Source organism: Drosophila miranda, chromosome 3, assembly GCF_003369915.1.
Source record: "Drosophila miranda strain MSH22 chromosome 3, D.miranda_PacBio2.1, whole genome shotgun sequence".
NCBI classification, from domain to species: domain Eukaryota; kingdom Metazoa; phylum Arthropoda; class Insecta; order Diptera; family Drosophilidae; genus Drosophila; species Drosophila miranda.
In genome coordinates, this window is record NC_046676.1 from 8991233 (window position 1) to 9010781 (window position 19549).

At 46.3% G+C, this 19549-nt stretch overlaps 7 protein-coding genes across 8 annotated transcripts; 6 read left to right on the top strand and 1 right to left on the bottom strand.

The window, feature by feature from the left end:
• The first annotated feature begins 2309 nt into the window (after positions 1-2309).
• Positions 2310-3240, top strand: LOC108159306. Its single transcript, XM_017292478.2, has 2 exons — positions 2310-2743; positions 2803-3240. Exons 1-2 carry the CDS (start codon positions 2357-2359, stop codon positions 3187-3189), a joined length of 774 nt encoding a protein of 257 aa, XP_017147967.1. The 5' UTR covers positions 2310-2356; the 3' UTR covers positions 3190-3240.
• A 3623-nt stretch (positions 3241-6863) lies between these two features.
• Positions 6864-8097, top strand: LOC108159303 (lisH domain-containing protein C1711.05). Of its 2 annotated transcripts, XM_017292476.2 has the most exons (3): positions 6864-7312; positions 7386-7651; positions 7772-8097. In XM_017292476.2, the coding sequence occupies exons 1-3, from the start codon at positions 6941-6943 to the stop codon at positions 8037-8039; spliced, it is 906 nt and encodes a 301-aa protein (XP_017147965.1). In that variant the 5' UTR covers positions 6864-6940; the 3' UTR covers positions 8040-8097. The 2 variants fall into 2 exon arrangements, with proteins under 2 accessions (XP_017147965.1, XP_017147964.1); XM_017292475.2 differs by having other exon boundaries at positions 6866-7312; positions 7386-8097.
• Positions 8098-8938: 841 nt separating this feature from the next.
• Positions 8939-10175, top strand: LOC108159305 (proteoglycan 4). Its single transcript, XM_017292477.2, has 2 exons — positions 8939-9395; positions 9454-10175. The coding sequence occupies exons 1-2, from the start codon at positions 9003-9005 to the stop codon at positions 10057-10059; spliced, it is 999 nt and encodes a 332-aa protein (XP_017147966.1). The 5' UTR covers positions 8939-9002; the 3' UTR covers positions 10060-10175.
• Positions 10176-10330: 155 nt separating this feature from the next.
• On the top strand, positions 10331-11397 carry LOC108159309. The gene is made up of 2 exons (XM_017292483.2): positions 10331-11102; positions 11162-11397. The coding sequence occupies exons 1-2, from the start codon at positions 10728-10730 to the stop codon at positions 11363-11365; spliced, it is 579 nt and encodes a 192-aa protein (XP_017147972.1). The 5' UTR covers positions 10331-10727; the 3' UTR covers positions 11366-11397.
• Positions 11380-12121, bottom strand: LOC108159310. Its single transcript, XM_017292484.2, has 3 exons — positions 12021-12121; positions 11655-11954; positions 11380-11598 (listed from the first exon to the last, which is right to left on the bottom strand). The coding sequence occupies exons 1-3, from the start codon at positions 12081-12083 to the stop codon at positions 11401-11403; spliced, it is 561 nt and encodes a 186-aa protein (XP_017147973.1). The 5' UTR covers positions 12084-12121; the 3' UTR covers positions 11380-11400.
• Positions 12122-12884: 763 nt separating this feature from the next.
• LOC108159307 (putative GPI-anchored protein pfl2) lies at positions 12885-13907 on the top strand. Its single transcript, XM_017292479.2, has 3 exons — positions 12885-12994; positions 13075-13404; positions 13476-13907. The coding sequence occupies exons 1-3, from the start codon at positions 12944-12946 to the stop codon at positions 13863-13865; spliced, it is 771 nt and encodes a 256-aa protein (XP_017147968.1). The 5' UTR covers positions 12885-12943; the 3' UTR covers positions 13866-13907.
• A 437-nt stretch (positions 13908-14344) lies between these two features.
• LOC108158346 lies at positions 14345-14987 on the top strand. The gene is made up of 2 exons (XM_017290585.2): positions 14345-14475; positions 14561-14987. Exons 1-2 carry the CDS (start codon positions 14383-14385, stop codon positions 14891-14893), a joined length of 426 nt encoding a protein of 141 aa, XP_017146074.1. The 5' UTR covers positions 14345-14382; the 3' UTR covers positions 14894-14987.
• Positions 14988-19549: the final 4562 nt, after the last annotated feature.

Here is a 19549-nt window from a genome sequence, read left to right on the forward strand (position 1 = left end):
TATCCCCAGTGATCACCTCTCGACGCCCTTCCAGGTATCAATCCCATCTAGGGAGGACTGGGAGATGGGCGAACCAGGACCTGCAAATGCGGTCCACTTCTACACTGATGGCTCAAAGCTAGACGGCCGCGTGGGAGGCGGAGTCTACTGCAGCGAGCTGAACATCAGTCATTGCTTCAGGCTCCCGGATCACTGTAGTGTGTTCCAAGCGGAGGTTGAAGCCATCAAGGAGGCCATTTCGATTGTCTCCAAATTACTTCTAGATACGCACTTAGTGTGCGTCTTCTCGGACAGCCAAGCAGCTATCAAAGCTCTAGGCTCAATATCGTCGAACTCAGCGACTGTAAATGACTGCCGCAGGTCTCTGCACGAGATCGCAGAGCAGTTAGATCTCTTCCTTATATGGGTCCCCGGCCACAGGGACATCGAGGGGAATGACGCCGCCGACGAGCTAGCCAGGCAGGGTACTACGATTCCTCTCCTACCGGAGAGGGAGCAAGTAGCGATGCCCTTGGCTACCTGCAGGCTCCTAACGCACGAATTGTTCGAGCAAAATGCCAATAGGAGATGGCAGCAAACCGTTTCCTGTAAAGTCTCAAGATTGATATGGCCATATCGATCGAAGAAGCGCTCAGCAGAGCTGTATAAACTCAGCAGAGCACAGTGCTCTGCAGTTACTAGAGCCATTACGGGACACTGGCAGATCGGCACTCACGCCTCTAGACTGTCAATCCCTCATAACGACTTCTGCAGGAGTTGTCGCGACGAGGAGGAGGAGGAATCGGTCCCCCACTTCTTCTGCCACTGCCCAGCCCTTGGAAATCGTCGTCTTCGTATTCTCGGGGCCGCTTTCCTCACGGACATTTCGGACCTGTCCGTAATCAAACCAGGGACCTTGTCCAAATACATCCAAGCCACCGGATGGGACTGCCCTTAACCTGCAGAAGTATGCTCTCACGGTTCGGGCAACGCGAAGGGGCACATGCCCATGCGGCAACACAACGGACCTTTTATAGGTCCAAGTGAGCTTGGGGGCGGGAGGCTCTTATCCCCCCCCTCCCGGCTACCGCCTTAACCTAACCTAACCTATAGAAGAAATTCCACTCTTAGAAAAATCTTTACTTCCGTTTCCTGAAAGATATAGACGGTACATTTCTTGCCAATAAGGAAAATAAATATGTATGTTGTATATTGTTGACATTGCTTTTTATTTGTGTGCTTATGGCAGGCAATTTTTAATTGTTAGTCACTAAGCAAATGTTTTTTAGTTGGTTATCTTTGAAGAAACTCATTTGGTTGATATGGCAAAGTACGCATAAGTGGGGTCGTAAAAAAATTATAAACAATTCCCGAGGTGATTTTTCTTCGAGCTGTTGACTCACTCTCGAACCGAGCGAGTAAGTGTGTTTCCAACTGACAGCCGGAGAGACATTGAGCAGCATTGAAAATTGTTTTCTGCTGGGCTATTTACAAAACAATTACACTTATTTGTGAGCCATTTAACAGCGTTACCCAAGTGGCCTGATGGCTGACAATCCATCAGCGGGAGCTGCTCCGCGCTCCGTGTAGCAGACACTACTCGACAGCTCGCTGGAGCGCGAACCTTGGGGCAGATGCAGCAGCATCAGGACGGACTCCCTACTGCTTAGTATGCAGCTCAGCCAGAAGGAGGATGAAGAGGCAGCGACATTGACAGTGACAGCGAGGCAGAACTGCAAGGTTACGTGTGCAATATTAAGCATACGCAGTGTGGTGCAAAATTCTACACCTTGGAAATTTGGGTGTAATTGAGTGATTACCTCTCGGGAAGTTGGTTCTTTGTTTGCCTTTTGTTTGGCGATAAGCTTCAAGACAGGCGCGAATCGTTATTATCTTATTTCTCGGAAGTTGGGTCTTGGAAATTAAGAATAACAGGAAATTCCGCAATTTCTTTCGGGTGGTTCACCGAACCGGGCTCCCCGTTCTTAAAATATATTATATGTTTATAACGAAATTCTTGAACCGAAAATTAATTTGAGGGATTTTTTTATGCAGAGTTTGAGATAAGAATTAGTCCCAAGGATTTACCGCAATCAATAAATATATAATTTAATTTTTAAATTCTAAGGGAAAGCCCCTGATAGAGGTAGTCGATGACTGATAAGTCGACTTGGTCGTATTCTTTGGGGCCACAGGAACTAGTATAATATGATTCCATTAGTGATTGTCTTTATCAGTGGCAAGATAAGGGGCCACTGAGTCCCAGTGGTCTTGTAAATTCATAGATAATTGGTGTTCCCTCATTGTTACGTGCCATAAAAGCATTGACCACAAGTCGCTTTTGACCAAGTTTCGAATAAACACTCGAACAAACAACATGCAGCACGGACTTCTCGTTGTCATCCTGCTGGCCTGCCTGGCGGCCAGCTCTAGTTCCACTGCCACTCCAACATCCCTGATGTCCGGACACTCCCGGATGTTGCAGCTAATGAGCTCCACTTCCGAACTGCAGAGGGATAACCCCACCCGTTCCATGGCCTGCTTTCAGTACTATAGCGAAGAGTTTGACAAACACCTCAAGCAGTTCGAGTACGAGTACGGCCTGTGCAAGGAACAGGCCATCAATCAGACCGCCGACCTCTACGCAAAGTACAACCAGGTTGTCTATAGCCTGGGAAACACAACGCTCGAAGTTTGTAAGGCGCTAACGGACTGCACCTACACAGCGAACGCTCTCGAGTCCCTGAACTGCTACTCCGCTCAGGTATGCACGCTCACTTACTCATAATCGAGAGGCTTGAACTAATTTAAATGAATTTTCAGGGCTCCGAGAGTGTGAGGAATGCATACAATCTTTCTTCAACCGCTTCGCTGTACTCCGCCGACCTGACGCAGGACCTCCAGCTGGTGACCTTCCGGGAGGAGGGCTGCTCCAACAGCTCGTCGCGTCGCTACGAGGCTCGCCTAGATCAGTCCTACATCGATCTGCAGAACTGTTTGTCCGGTGCAAGCCCAGTGCCAGTCCCAACTACAACCACAACACCCTCTTCAACCTCAATCATATCAACGACAGAAGATTCAACTACGCAGGAAATTATTCGAACTACTTGGAACTACCAAGCTGACACAAAAGACGATGGCAGTGTTGCCTCCGACAAGAATCATAGATTGGCATCGAAAATCGGCCACATTATCAAGCATATTGTCTAACTTCTAAATAAACACGATAAATTCATTTGGATAAAGTCGCTTACAGAGCCACATAATGGTTTTAATTTGTGAATTTTAAGTACATGTAGAATTATTTTCAGACTTTTAAATTGCTTATTGAACCACAGACAACCATGAAGGGTATCTGCTGGATAGTTAGGACTTATCGTATTCGTTGAGTACAGGACTATTCTTATCCGCTGAATACGATAGATATCAATGGATTTGAATGGGCGCTTTATAGTTTTCATAGTCAAATAGACTTGATGTATCCATATGTGTTTCTCCGACTTTAAGTCCTTTGATCCATAGTAAAGATATGGTGATCTATGATCTACAACAGATGTACTTTCAGAAAAGCTATTTTTCATTGGCAGTGCCCCAAGGTATCTACTCCGAATGTGAGGACACTGCACCAAGTGAGAATCCGACTAGCAGGTGTGTTCCTGGGACGAACACAAGCAAGAAACTAAAACCTATGGCAACTTACTTAATTAACGGCCCCTGATCTAGGTGGGAAACGGAGTAGGACGCCAGCCCAATGTGATGCAAATAAAACTTTCTGCATTTGCTGTCAGTCCAAGTTTATCAAAGATCCAGAGGCAGACCGGAGGTAGATAGATAGACGCAGTGAGTGAGAGCAAAGAAAACATGCAAATAAGCTTGGAAAAACTTTACCCCCAGCAGGACAAGCAAAAATGGGAAAATAAGAAGGAAAAGCTACCTACGAAGGCGGATGGTTTAGATACCCTTGCAGATCCATCGTTCGAATGAAAGCTATTATCTGACATAAGAGGACGTAGTCTTCTTATTGGTTCCGACCTAGTATACGTTAAGAAGGGCCTGGTGTGCGATAAGTTTCAGCTAGAAAGCTACAGAACCAAGCGACTAGTCTGACCACATATCGCTGAGCTTCAAAATGCTGGTCGAAAGAGTAATACTCTCTGCACAGGGTGCGCAAGTGAAACCAGAAGGATAACTTTAAGGTAATGTTGACAGTTAAGTAAACAGTTGAAGCAGGTCCCTGCGGTGCTTTTCATTCAAATTTAATTGCATTTGTTGTTGTTTCTGGTGCCGCCTGTGGCGGTGTTGTCACTGCAATTAAAACAAATTAGAAACGCTATAAACACTCACATACTCGTAGACGGTAACGGTAACGTTAACGGAACGGTTGCCACATGACAGGTGGAGGCAGAGATTTCTCTTTGCCAAATTCAAGCCAATAACTTGATAGGCATCCTGAAAGCAAAGCACCCCTGGCTTCCTGCATCTCTGCACCGTTGCGCTTTTCTCCATGGCAAGGGTGTGCGTGCGGTTGCACTTCGGCAACCAACTGCTCACATAGATACACACAAAGATAAATGCCAAGACGCACGCATACAAAGAACGCAATTAAGATATGCAAATTAGAAGTCGGTGTCGTCCGCCTTGTCCTTGTGCTGCTGCTGCTGTTGTTGCTGCTGCTGCTGCTGCTGCCTCCCGATGCGATTTCCAGTGAATTTGATAATTATGCAGAGGCATGCGATGAGAACAGCTACGAGCACGTGTGGATGGCCGCATATGTATGTATCTGAGCTACTGGTGTTTTTGTTGTGAAATAATAATAAGTCAACGAGCGGCATCTTGTGATAAGTGAGTCATTGTCGGGGCGTACGTATTTTTCCCCATTTAGATGTCATTGTTGCAAGTGACCAACCGACAAGGGGCTGCGATAAGGCTCAAGGGGACATTGATTGGGGATTCATTGAGTAAACACAATTACTGGTTTTGGTACTTGTCAAAAAAGGGAAACTTGCTATTCCCCAATTCAATGGAAGTTAATGAAAAATTAGAGAGGAGAACTTATCAAATTTAACTCAATCTATGACAGGCTGATAACCACTAAGACTCTATTGAATATATAAGACATTTCTGTACATACTAGAGCCCTACATGAATTCAACATAATTCTTTAAGACCTATCTATACTATATACATACTAGTAAATTCTGGGCAAATTTTAACTTTTTTAACCATTTTTTTCCAGGTGGCTTAAGTATATGAGCAGGACATTTTGGAGATGTTTTCAGATTTTGTAATTATTTCGCTGACTATATATTTTCATAACTTGGTTATTGTTGTATTAAAACACTGACATATGGAACTAATTTGAGACAAAAAATGGGAGCTGTAAAATAAAAACTTTTCTTTATTTTCGCTTAAATTCTTGGTGTAGTTCTTGTGGCTTAAGTGTATGAGCACCACTGTAAATACTAGAATACTAGCGATACGAATCTTGCATTGGTTTCTGCTTTCGGCTGATCAGCTTATCTTTAAATTATTTTCAGGTGGGAAAATATATTTCTCCCACGATCTGTCTACTAGATGGAGATTAAACGGGAGCTGAGTGCCGAGTGCCACTGAATATATTCCACCTTTTCGCAATCACCTGTGTTTGTTTTCTTTCCACTTTCGCAACGTGATTATATATTATCTATGTGATTGTCGGAGAGCTTTAGATTTTTACTCGGAATCGATAATGCGAATGGAAAATGGTCAGAGAGACATACATACGAGGGAGAACCGAAATATTTCCAGCTGGACAATGAAGACGACCTCCTACGTTAACCAAACTTTGGTATTGTGATTAGGCATCTTTTAATGTGCTCCGCCGAAAATTTTATCCACATCGATATTTTAGTTACCGTTGAAAAATCGATTAACTAATTTGATATCAGTGGTTTTGTAAAAATGTAAAAGGTTGAGTATCGGTCGCTGGACGCTGTCTATGAAGACTCATTCCCCTGATGTCTTTCCAGCATTGTGGTCCGAAAAACCACGGGCATCTGTCATCGCCCTTAGAGCCTTCGCTTGCATGATTCTGATTTTTTTAAGATGTGTCTTCGCTGCACATCCCCAGACTTGAATGGTGTATGTCCATATAGGGATTATCATTGCCTTGTACAACAAGACTTTACTGCGTAGGGGAAGCTTCCTGCCGGGAATATATACCGATTATCTGGAGAAACGAAAAACGATCACGGGAGGCTATTACGAAGAAAATGTTCAGAAATTAAGGCCTTTTTGAACAGCTGAAGTGGTGGGGCAGAGCTGGGAGAAGTGGAGACTTAAAAGGATACTATGTTGAAAAGTAATATAATAAAATAAAATTGTAAAGCTGTTGTCAGGCCAGAAACTTTTCGGACCGCCCTCGTACATATATGCGGCATGTGCCAGATTTTGAGCCAAACCTATTTAAATAGTAGTTCAGCTCTGTAGCTGATTTGATCATTTGGGAATTTGGGTGGAGTGCAAAAGAAATAGCCTTCCCTGAATAGCCGATTCCAGAAAGTGTTGATATTGATGAAGTGTGGAACGCAAAAGATTTCATAAAAATATCAAGAGAGCTGGCGTCAGGGGATAATGGGTGGAACGCCTAGAATTGCTTTGATTACTTAGATTTGAAGGGGTCTGAATGAGTGGCAGTTATAAAATCGATAAGACTGATAGTACCGGAAGAGTCTTAGAGATAGCTGGGTGATTGGCCAAGCCTAAGGCAATAACATAGGCAATAACACGGGTTATTAACTGAAAACAATACGGATTGTCGAAATGAGTTTATGGTCCTCCGATATTGAGCACTTGAGTGGCGTGCCTATAAATACTGAAGCCGGTTGGGCAGTACGGCCAAGTACGAATCGATCGCTTGAAGTGAGCGAATCCCAAAAACGAAATCCGAACTACCCCGAGTAAATCAATCTACAGTAGCGAGATGTACGCCCAAGTGTGTGTACTCCTCCTGGCCGTTGGCCTCAGCCAGGCCTTTATGTCCGAGCCCGTGGTTCTACCGCAGGAGCATTTAATGCGGCTCGTGCTGCAGACGCGTGATGTCGGAACCGACGCTTCCCACTCTCTCGAGTGCCTTGCCTACTATATGGCGGAGATGAACGCGGTCGGAGAGAAATTTGATACGGAAACAAAGGAGTGCATCAGCGCGGCGCAGCTCAAGGTGGAAGCCATCAACGATGACACCCAGCCCAACCGTACCGCCATTGACGATTCCGCCGAGAGCTCTTGTCAAGCCCTCAAGGAGTGCACCTCTATTGATGTCGCCGAGAATTACTTTGCGTGCACCGCCCAAGCCGTAAGTTGAAATCGCCCCAACCCGCACCCAAACAGAAGTAATCATACGCTGTGCTTTATATTCGTTTTTGCAGGGTTCCGAAAACGCCAAGTCCATGTTCACCATCTCTGCCAATTCGAACGAGCTGGTGGCCCAAATCAAGGAGACGTACCGCCAAATCCAGGTGTGGCAATACGATTGCACCAACAAGACGCAGCGCGAATATGCCGAGAACTCTGCTGCTGTCTACGAGGATATGAGCGCCTGCATGTCCGGAGCTGATATTCCAACGACGGGACCAACCACATCCGCTCCTCCTACAGACTCAACAGAGAGCTCTACAGAGTCGTCAACAGAGAGTTCCACTGAGTCGTCAACAGAGAGTTCTACAGAGTCGTCAACAGAGAGTTCCACTGAGTCGTCAACAGAGAGTTCCACTGAGTCGTCAACAGAGAGTTCTACAGAGTCGTCAACAGAGAGTTCCACTGAGTCGTCAACAGAGAGTTCTACAGAGTCGTCAACAGAAAGTTCTACAGAGTCGTCAACAGAGAGTTCTACAGAGTCGTCAACAGAGAGTTCTACAGAGTCGTCAACAGAGAGTTCTACAGTTACCACAACCACCGAAGACAACAAGGAGTCGCCGCCTGAAGAGGATTTGAATCATCTGATCAGCAAGATTGAGAGCAACGGAAACAGAGACGTGAAACAGATTTTGAAGAATATTCAGAAGTGGCTCAAGCAAAACTAAGACTTTAGTTGCTTAAACATTCAATTTAAAAGCCTACAATAAAGAAAGCATAAATGTATTTTTATCTTAACTATTTATTGAAAAAAAAAAAATCAACAAAAAATAGAATAATCATATTGTTATGTAGATGGGTGAGTTTTAGGGAGATTCCACCGGTTTTTTTTAGTTTTTAAAAAGTCACATTGATATCGTTTAAACCCTTGGATTGGTGTTCAATAAAAATGAAATAATAATAACCAGAGGCCACCTGATGAATCATTGAATAGCTATAGGTTTGGTGATAGTGATATAGAAAAGACAAGAGTAATCGAGTATTAAAGTGTTATCTGGCAAGTCCTCGATAAAGTAGTTCATTTTAGTCTTACCTTCAGCGTTCAACAAAAACCCCACTCACGGCAATCGTGGCTGGTCACTATGAGACGAAGCAATTAAAAATGGCGTAAAGATAAGAATTCCACATGTCAAACACTGAAAAAATAAGTTGTAAAGCCAAGAACATATTCTGGAACGGGAGCACGGGTCGTTTATTCTAGAAGGAACAATGAAACCTATGATTATCTTAATGTTCAGATAAGATTCTAGCTAATATTAGCATTATTTGAGATCGTAGGTATTAATTTAGCCATTTCTTAGAACGGTGGTATTTCCCGCAGTGCAGGAACTTTTATTAGAACACCCGTGACCATGAGACAATCGATATTTCGGAGCTGTTTAGTCAGAGCAAAACTTATTAAAAACCAAATCGGAAGGAATCACGGCAACGATGTGAGGTACATGATAATAAGTTAATTAGCTTTTAATCAGGCCGTAATAAGAAATTCGAGCGCTATTTCCTTTTGACCACAAAATCTGATAATCAGGGGCTATAAAAATCAGAACCTCACCCGAGGGGCTTCCAGTAATATTCTTAGGTCCGCCATTCGCGTATACGTAAACTCCCAAGGATCACGCGCTTTTCCAGCCATGAAGTTTGCCCTTGTCCTGTGCCTCATGTTGGCAGCCAGCTGCAGCGCCCTGCTGCCCAAGCACCCAGCGGACCTCGCCTCCATGCTGTCCCATCAGCAGTTCGCCATGAGCCGCATGATCTCCACCTTCGACGCCCGCGCCGATGATTCCGCGCTGATCAACGACTGTTTCAACCACTACCTGGACGACCAGAGGGAGGTCATCGTTAACTACAACCAGCAATATAACGGATGCATTAACACCGCCCAGGCCTCCAGGGAAGCCCTGACCGCCGAGAGCGCCTCAGAGCGTCTGATCCTCCTGGACCGCACTAACGCCATGTGCACGAGCCTTACCACTTGCGACGCCGAAGTCGATGGTTTGAAGTTCTTTGACTGCTACCGACTTGCCGTACGTATAGGTTGAAGTTTTCTTCAAAGGAATCCCATCTAATCTGATAAAATTTCAGTCCTCCGACAGCTACAAGACCATGTTCACCTTGAACAGTGACTCCAACCTGGACTTTAACCGCATCAGCGCCAGTTACAGCGTCATCGAGACTGACCTGACCGACTGCGTGGATATCGCCCGTGTGGAATATGCCCACGACATGGACTCTTGCGATGAGCACCTCACTGTTTGCTTAGCTGGAGGAGAGGTGCCTTCCACAGCATCGACCACAGAGAGCTCTACAGAGTCGTCAACAGAGAGTTCCACTGAGTCTTCAACAGAGACGGAAGCTCCCATCAGCACCGCTGCTCCTTCCACCCCTGCTCCTTCAACCGCTGCTCCTTCCACCCCTGCTCCTTCAACCGCTGCTCCTTCCACCCCTGCTCCTTCAACCGCTGCTCCTTCCACGCCTGCTCCTTCCACCCCTGCTCCTTCAACCGCTGCTCCTTCCACGCCTGCTCCTTCAACCGCAGATCCTTCAACCCCCGCTCCTTCAACCGCAGATCCTCTTCCCACTAATGCTCCAATCACCGAAGAGTCACCGAACGCACCAGAGGAGGATATTGAGAAGGCCTTGCCGATGGCTCACAAGGGAACTTGGCGCCTCTTAAAGCGCTTCTTCTAAGAAGCTAAGGTCGTGCTCTGTTTCAACGATTCCCAATTTATTTATTTATTTATGCGCCCATGAGGAAACTGAAGCCAGAAATAGGGCCTAAATAAAACAGTTGCTAAAATGTAGAATACTTTTCAGTTCTTTTCGAAATTGCTGTTGTTGGGGATACGAGTATTTTCTTACCGACGTATCTTGAGAAATTCGGTTAATCAAAGTAGATAAGGGGCAGAATTCACTCGGAGGTCTACTGGCTACCAGAACGTGTAAGAGATCGGATTAGACAGGTTTGAGCTACGGAATAACACTTGCAATCAATGAGAACGCCAGCGGAGAGATAAAGAAACACCTGAACTTGTCAAATGCTGATACAATACTCATATATTGTGTAAGCTAGTGGTACAGTCCAACCTGGCATCGTAGAACATTTGAAACATTATTATATTCCTCGAATTTTTTAAGTAATTCTGCTTAACAGTTGAGTACTTTTCAAGTAGTTGCGCGGGTTCCGCTTCAACAAGCCGGACTGTATATTTGTTAGCCTCCGATCGGGACAATAAAATGAATGGGGGAATTGCTAGGAACTGATCAATTAGACACTTCCCGGGCAATAAAAGATACTGGATTGAGTCCGCTATCGGGGCAGCAGCACCGTCGAGGCGTCATTTGAGATCTGCGGCCAAATGAATTCAGTACGAGAAAACAAGCGACTAGGCGAAACCATCTGTCGCAAAATGCGGCTGGCTTTGTTTATGCTGGGACTATGGGCGGTGCGGACGCAGGCCCTGGGTTTCGACTGGCTGACCCCTATGCCTGACATTACCATCGATGAGTGCCACGATGACTATCTCTTAGCCTGCGCTAATGCCTCGCTGATCTTCTCCGATGCCTTTGATCTGTGCGAACAGACGGCCAACGAGACGAAAATTGAGCTCTCTATAGACGAGGAGGTGGAGCGACTACAAATTGAGCTGGGCGCCAGCGAAGTGTGTGGCAATCTCCACATCTGTGAAACCCTGGAGAATGATCTTGATTACTTCAAGTGCATCAGCGATAATGTAAGTTGTAGGAGTCTAACTTCTTTCTCTGTCTCTAATCCACCATTTCAATGCCGCAGGGGAGTCGCAATATTGTCATTCTCTCCGAAATCACATACAATTCCACCAGTGCTCTTACGCGACTTCGGGAGGACTACGATGATGTGTATCGCACCTATCTACTCTGCACCCTGGACGCCCAGAGGAACTACATGGAAAACCTGCGTGAGGCCTACACGGAGCTCAGCCAGTGCCGAGTCGACGCAGGCGATTATTTGGATTAAAGAGCACAGATATGTGTGGTAGATTAACCCAAGCTTTAATGTTCTTCACTCTGCTGCAGGCATTGGTCCAGGTCTCGAAAGACCCGGTCCGTCCCCTCCACATAGCTATGCTCGGTGCGATTCGTGCACAGGTAGTGCTCCACATCGATGGTGCTCAACTGCTGGGTCAGGCTGAGGGCATCCTCTGAGGCGTTGTATGAAATAGTATACACAGTGGCCAACTGCTGCTTGGACTGCTTGGACAGATGGGGGTTAGATTCAGGATATACCTTGCCGGCTGGCTACTCACCATTTTGGCAAAGCAGTTGAAGAAGTCCAAGGCGTCGGAAATATCCAAGCAGTGGTCTATAAATGCACTTATGCCCATGGCAGCTTCCCGAAGTTGATTCTGCGCCGCACTGACATTCGTGTCCAGCGATTGGCGTTCACTTGTGGACTTCTTCAGGCAGCTGCTGTAGCTTTTCGACCAGGTGGTACCCTGGCTCTCCAATTGTGGCAAGTAGCGAGCGAAGCATTGCTTGGTGGTGGTTTCATTGGTTTCCAGATAGGAGAACAGGTTCTCCAGAGTCTTGGGCTGTTCATCTACTGCCTGCAAGGAAAAATTCCTTTGGTAAATTGGCTGTCCGCAAATAGAAAGGACACGTCTTCAGCCTACCCTCAGGCACATCGCTGGGACCAGACCCAGCACCAGCAGTATGATAATAATCGCAGGTGTCATGTCTCTGCTAACGCTCGACTGACAAAAAGTAGCCAAATTTCCACCTAAAGTCACCGAAAGTTGGCCGTGTAATCTGACATTGATGCATGGTTTGTTTATATGCTGGCTTATCGGACCGTCTGCAAATATCGATTCAGTGTCTCTAAAACTGTGGAAAATGTGTAGCATACGTTTGTGCGAGAACCAGAAAGTTAATACCTTGAGTGGAATGTTCTAAGATTCGTATGCTGTTTGCAACGCACCGCAGGAGACATCTCCGGCCCCATAACATTACGGTTATTATAAATGAAAAGATAAATAAGGGACTTGCATGGACTAGATCCAAGGGAAAGTCTGAGAATGATTGAAATGCTTTTCGATTCCCAGTACACAGTTTGATTTGACTTTTGACCGTACTTGTTCAAGGTTACAACACTATTTGGGAGTTCCTATAATAATTGGAGCCAACGACTTCCACTATAGATCTATTTTACAAAGCCCAAAAGCTGCCGGATTCCGTTGGACAAGTTAAAAGTGATGGACATTTTATTGTAAGCGCTCCCGCACTCTTTATCAGTCGTTAACGCTTTCTCGATTTGACCCTGACGACACGTGAATGGCATCCACTCGATTGAAATGCACATGCAAAGCAATTTGGGACTCCGGGTATTACGCATACAACTTAATGCTTCCTAATTGATGGCCGCCCAACCGCAGACTAATTGCAGAGACAGAGCAGAAAAAATTCACGAAAATTAACAAAAGTTCATCGAGGCAAACAGATCAATCATCCGCCCCCAGTCGCGGCGGTACCATCAAGTATATAAAGCTTTGGAGCTTCCTGGCTGCCACCGACAGTAAAATCAGAACCACCGAACAACATGAAGCTTCTCTGCAGTGTGCTAATCCTCGCCAGCGTGCTCGTCGCCCAGGTATTTACCCCCTCTTCCATCTCCCTTCCCCATTCGGTCTCGGAATTGAGGGCAGTAAAGAATTTCCAATTGATTCGCAGGCCAAGCCGGGAGCCGTGCAGACGCAACTGCAGAGCGCCCTGGACCAATACCTGGCGCACGCTCAGGACTTCGATACCACCATCACGGCCGACGTGACCACGCAGTGCTTCAGCTTGTATCTGCCGATGCTGAACGAGGTGGCTGCCACCTTCTCTAGCTCGTACAAGTCCTGCGTCAATACCGCCAGCGCAGAGGCGGCCAATCTGACCGCTCAGGCCGCCAAACAGCAGACGATCTACCAGCAGGAGGTCACCTCTCTCTGCAGTGCCTTCACCACCTGCGACAGCGACAACGACACGAGCACCTTCTTCACCTGCTACGCCAACGCGGTGAGTACCGATCCCGAGGGCCAGGGCGGAACAGTGCTCTGCCTGTACTGACTCCGAACTATGATCCGCAGGCCAACAGCGACGTCTCCCTCATCTACGATATTGCCACCAATTCCGCCAGCTCGGCCAGCAGCCTAAGTGAGAGCATGAAGGCAATTCAGGCCACGGAATACCAATGCACCAACACCACCGAGAGCAACTACGTCCGTGACACGGCCGCCACATACGACCTCCTCGACAGTTGTCTTAAGTACGGTGTCCCCACCGTCTCCACTGCCGCGCCCTCCCCCTCTACCAACGGCCCCGTGGCTAGCTCGAGCGGGGCTCCTACCAGTACTGTCAGCACTCTGGCTCCAACAACGGACGTTTCGTCCAGCAGCGCCGTCCCAGTGACTACCGCTGCCCCCGGCACTTCAGGTAATGTGACCACTGCTGCTGCCGGCACCCCAGCCGCAGCATAGGTCCAAATCTGAAATCCAATAAATGAGCATTCACAAATCGCATGCGACTATCAATTCGATTCCGCCTGGGGCCACACAATTGACCTTAACCAAATAGACACGGTGTTTATACGAGTACAAGGGTAATATTTCATTCTTAAGGATATCGTATGCGACAATCATATGAAATACTTATGAAATACGTAAGATGTGTAGCATTGGCAGGGTATGGATTTTCCTTGGAAGAAAGCATTGAACGAACGAAGTATTCTGAGTGAAAAGTACGCGTATCTCATAGCAAAAATACCTAACTACATAGTGAGGGCATCAGTGCGAATGAAAAAGGCACATAAATATTCAATTTGTAAGTCCACATATCGGCCACCTCCGAGCTGCCCGCACATCGGCGATACTCGTACATTCAATTATCTCTCTATGTGGCCATTGCCGTTGCTGTAGCTGTAGCTGTTAACGCTTTAAAATGTGCGCACACACACTAGATTGTAGTCAGTCGAAGTTTGTTCTCAGACCATTAAGCATGAAAGGCCACCAACGTAGTTTCGCTCTGCCAGTTGTCGTCGTCGTGGTTGCCGTGGCCATTGCCGGGCTGTGCGTGCTGTCAGGACTGAATGTAATGAAAATTGAGTAGAACAACAGCATACATGGCTCTCTGACAGTGGGAAACTACAATCCTGTAAACGTTTATCCTTTATCAGGCAGCGCCTCTCGACGTGCAGTGCAACTGTGGGGACGCAGGAACGCAGCACTCAGCCGACGGCCTTCAGACCCAGACCCAGACCGGTCCCGGCTGCCAGACGCAAACCTCCGAGAATGGCACCCAGAGCCAGAGCCAGAGTGGCAGTGGTAATTCTAGCCAGTCCCAGACCCAGTGCACTGGCTCCGACTGCGCTCCACTCACGCCCTTTCCACCGCTGTTCACCATGAAGCCAATGGAGCCCCTCACGTGGAAGCCATTGGAATGGGGGTCACTGCAACCCATTGCGCCGCTGAATGGGCAGCAGCAGCAACAGCAGCCCGATGTAGCTTAAGCTCTTCAAATGATTGTCCGATTCAATAAAGGCAGGCGAGTTGAGTAGAAGCCCCAGCGTGTGGTCCATTGGGTCCACCTCACTGACATATCCAGTACGCTAGTTTTCAATTCGGTTTCATATAAAAATGTCGAATGGGCATCCACTATTTGCTCGGAACTAGGCCTGACTTAATTCCATTTTCAGGTTGCTCTTGACGGTCGGCCACCTCTGGCTAGGGTCAGGCCCTACACGAATTTTCCACGGGAGATTAGAGAAACCCAGGGAAAACTCTGATTCTCATTGCTTCTGAAGTGCGTTGAAATCCCATTTCGAGTGCTCACTGTAAATCAAAGCCCCATTAGGCTGCCAATAAGTCTCCAACCAGCGAGCGATTATAGATAGCAGAGCATTTACTGATATGGACAAAATATGTATGTACTGATACGATGTTGGCGCTTTTTTTATTACATTTAACTATTTTAAAGAGTAGATAAGAAGTATGGTGGTAATTAAAAAATACGTTCTGTCGGCTATACTGTAAGAAGGATACTCGTATTCGTACGAGTTCCTATATAAGTATAATTCGGAACAGTCAGCGTCCGATCAATTTAATATACTGAGACCAGAAGCTGTTGGCGGTAAAGAGGTATTATTTCAAAAGGCAATCAAAAATGATAAATGATAATTCCAGCCTCCCATTAGTTATAACATGACATAATCATGAAGAATAAACTCTTTTCCTTGGCTGCAATATAAATTAAAAATTTCTTAACAATTAAAACACCAAGAAAATTTTCTTTCAACTTCGGTTGAAGTTTCTTTTGTCATTGCTTTCATCAACTACTGAGAACCGAAAAAAATGCTTTAGTAACTTTGTGATTGAGTAATACTCCAGATGAATTTTATTTATCTCGAATTGCCTCCATGATTTTGCACAGTTTCGTGAACTTTTGCTCAACATTTACCCAGTGAGATTGACAGTTGGGCTGCATCAGAGGATGATGATGAATTCTCCCCGAAATGCTGTCTGTGGTTAATGCAGTTTTTTGTTTTCTTCCCAGATAAAACTTTTGTAATGCGCCGAACTTTTACCGACTGTGGCAACCCATTGTGGCACCTCAGCGCGATGCGGCCGTGGGCGACGTGTGCAAGTAACTGTGGCAAAAGGCGCCACAATAATCAACGGCAGCCGTGGCAATCCGGCGGAGGATATCGTCAACGGTTGATGTTGATGTTGATGTTCGGGGTTGCTCCTCGTACTGCCGCCAGCTGGCTTTTAACTCATTTTCTGATTAAAATCTTGGCCATTAAGCGTGCAAGCTCAAATCGGGCTAACTTTTTTAATGGCACTGACAATAGTCGCTCCAGACCCTGCTCTAGCTTTCTGTACTCCCAATCTCCAATCCGTGCAATCTGCAGTGCGGCCGCAAAAAGGACGCGCGAAAATTGGCGCCTGCAACGAACGACGATGGTCACGACATGGCGCAGAATTCGGTGTAAAATTAAATTAAAACTGCCAGCACAGCAGCAGATGGATCCGAGGCGGTGGGGAGACTGCGAAAATATTTGCGAGCCTTTAAGGAGAAGGCCAGATGGGCTGATAGTGAAAAACAGCATGAGGAGACGGCGCACCACCCTGGCAAAGGAGGAGCTGGTAGAGAACTCTCAGCGCCAGCTGTCAGCGGCTGCCAGGCCAACGATGTCAATTAGTTTTTGAAGCGAAGCTGACCCCCATCTCTTAGCCACCCCTGTCCTTTCCCACTCAAGTTGGCTTTAAGTTAATTGCACAAGATTTCACTTTGCTCTTGCCGTTCTCACATCCGTTTCCGCTACTCTCCGCTCAGCTCCGACACACCCAGCCGCCACCACCGACATTTTTAATCAAGTTAAAAGTTATTTTTAAATGGAGTGCGAGCGAAATATGCAAGTGCAATGCAAACATAGCAAAGGTCCTGCCGCTGGATCTGCATATGTATCTGTATCTGCATCTGCAGCACTGCATACAAAGTATTTATCATCTGATTATTTCGTGGCGCATTCGTGACCAGCTTGATTGCAGTGGCGGCATTTCGCCATTCCAGTTTCAGCGGCCTCTCCACATTTATATACAGAAATATATGGTTGCTCAAGCCTTTTTATGGCCTGTGTGCTTATTATTTTTAACTGTTTTCATCAGACTTAAATTCAATGAAACGGTAAAATTTTTTCCGAGTTAATTTAATTAATTACATACCAATGTTGGTGATGGCGGAATTTATTTATCAGTTAAGGCTAACTAAAAGTTAAGCAAGTGATGGTACAACGCAGCCGAGGGGAGAAATATTGCGAGATTGATAGATGGAGTCGATGATGCAAAGGATTGCAGTTTCAATGCGAAGTCGTGGGTGGGTTTCGTGGCAAAAGAAACGAATCTTGTAAGAGCTTGTTTTGAATTAAATGAAAACTTTTTAGGGTATTGCATAATTTCATTATGACTTCTTACTTTTTATCTTTGGTTTTAATGGATGAATAATATTTGCGCGCGTGCTCTCGCTCTTACTCTCCCTTTCACCTACCTTTCGCCATTCATTTGTCATTTTTTTGGCTTTTTTTTTGTATTTTTAACGAATTATCTGTGGCAACAACCAGACAGAGATACTATCGCAAACACACACACACAGCTATAGGAGCTCACTGAAGCACTCGCCGACTTACCTACGATGTTATTTTGGGTGCTTTACACCTGGAAAGCCTTTGATTGATGATGCGACCCATTGATAGGGGGCTCTAAACAGCCACCCGACCAGCAGCAGCACCAAATCCCTTTCTGTCCAGCTAATTGGCGCTAAAGTAGCTGCCGTTTAAAAATATTTTAGCAAATTATGCTTGTATAGTTTTTTGGGGTTTTTTTTAGAATTTGGCTAATTATGCTCTCAAAGTGAAGCCAACTGAACCATGGCTTAGCCTTTCGTTCCAGGCTGGCCGGCTCCGGTATGGTATGGTCTCGTCTGAGCTAATTAGAGCAGCCAACGTTAATTGCAATTTGCAATGATTCCCCCGGGGTAGGGGTGGGCAGAGGACCAGTGGGCGACGGGAGAACAGATGTGCGGCGCGTTACATAGATGTCGCATCAACTCTTATAGCTGTTGCTGTCGCCGCTGCTGGCGTTGTCACGTTTTTGGTGGCTGCTTTTCCGTATGACTCCATTGCGAGCATTGCCACAGATGTTGCACTTGCCACACGATTTGCAGTTACGTGCGAGAGGGACATGCAGACAGAGAGCGAGATGAAGAGAGCTGCACTGTAACCGAATCTTGTCTGAACCGAAAATCTTCTAATTTTCTACTGCAGTGATTTCGCATGCATAGAGAGTGCATGCCTCAGCACTGGCACTTGCACGGTACGAGCACGGGCACGGGCACGGGCACGGCGAAGGGTCTCACTGATTTATGCGCATCAATAAGTTTCCAGAGTTGCCGATACTTATGCGAAATGTGCCGCAATGAGACGTGGACCCGACCGGGGCACGTTCGCCTGCAGTGGCAGATAGATACTCTGGCAGCGACTCCCAGCTGCTAAAATAATGATTTGCATTTCGATCTGGGGCTGAAATTCGATTTGAGGTTGACCAGCGAGGGAGAGGAAGGAATAACGCAACACAGTTCTTGGGACTAATGAGAATAACCCCCACAGCCAACTTCCTCCGACCCCGTCTGCTTATCGCCTCGCTTTGGGAAGGGATGGAAAGCCAAATTCCCAGCCAAATAATTCATTTTCACTGCTTTGTTTGTTGCCCACGTTTATGGCCACCGCTTATCTTAATGGGTCAAAGGTTATGGCCAGCCTTGAGATGAGACAGTCCGCCAAACTTCCGTTGCCCAAATGCTCACCACGGAACCCCAACCACTGACCACCAGAATCGGCTTTACTTCTGCATTCAAACAGCGCACTGCGGGCGGTCCAAGGAGGCGCCGTGCGCCCAGCCAGAGATTAGGCGTGTTTATAAATAGATTTATGGATCGTCAGTGGGAGAACCTTTTAGCCCCCAGCCCTAAGCACAGTTCCAACCATAGCTCGATGTGGCAATAAACACGCCATAGAGCCACTGCAACTACATGAGCGGCATTTAATAAAGACGAAACCAAGAAATCTGTATTCCGACTATGCGATACCCGGGAACTACCAAAGAAATCCTCTTTGTTTAGTAATTATTGGACTGTACATTTTTAATATATTTATCACTATGGATGAACTCGTTCATACTGATAGGTAGACAGGGCTAAAGCCAATAGATCCCATGCATATATGCGATCGGGACGCCCTTCCCTCTGTCTGCTACATACATACATTGGTACAGAAAGCAGATACTCCTACTACACACTACGAGCACCGCATAACGAGTATAATTACGTTATTTTCGACTGTCGTCTACTGGAGCCGAGCACTCAGCCTCATAGAGCCACACATGGCAAGCTCCACTCCACTCCACTCGACTCAACTTAACTCATTTGCTAAATCAAGCATGCACCACTTAAATTTTCATTAGACTGTTTTCCGTATGCTCACATGCTGTGGCCTGCATTTGCAGCTCATGCTGCTGCTCCTTCTCGTAAGTCGAAACAGAACCGCAGTGTGTGCGCACTTTGTCTTAATGATGTTAAAGTGAATTTAAACTTACGTGATTTTTACGTGAGC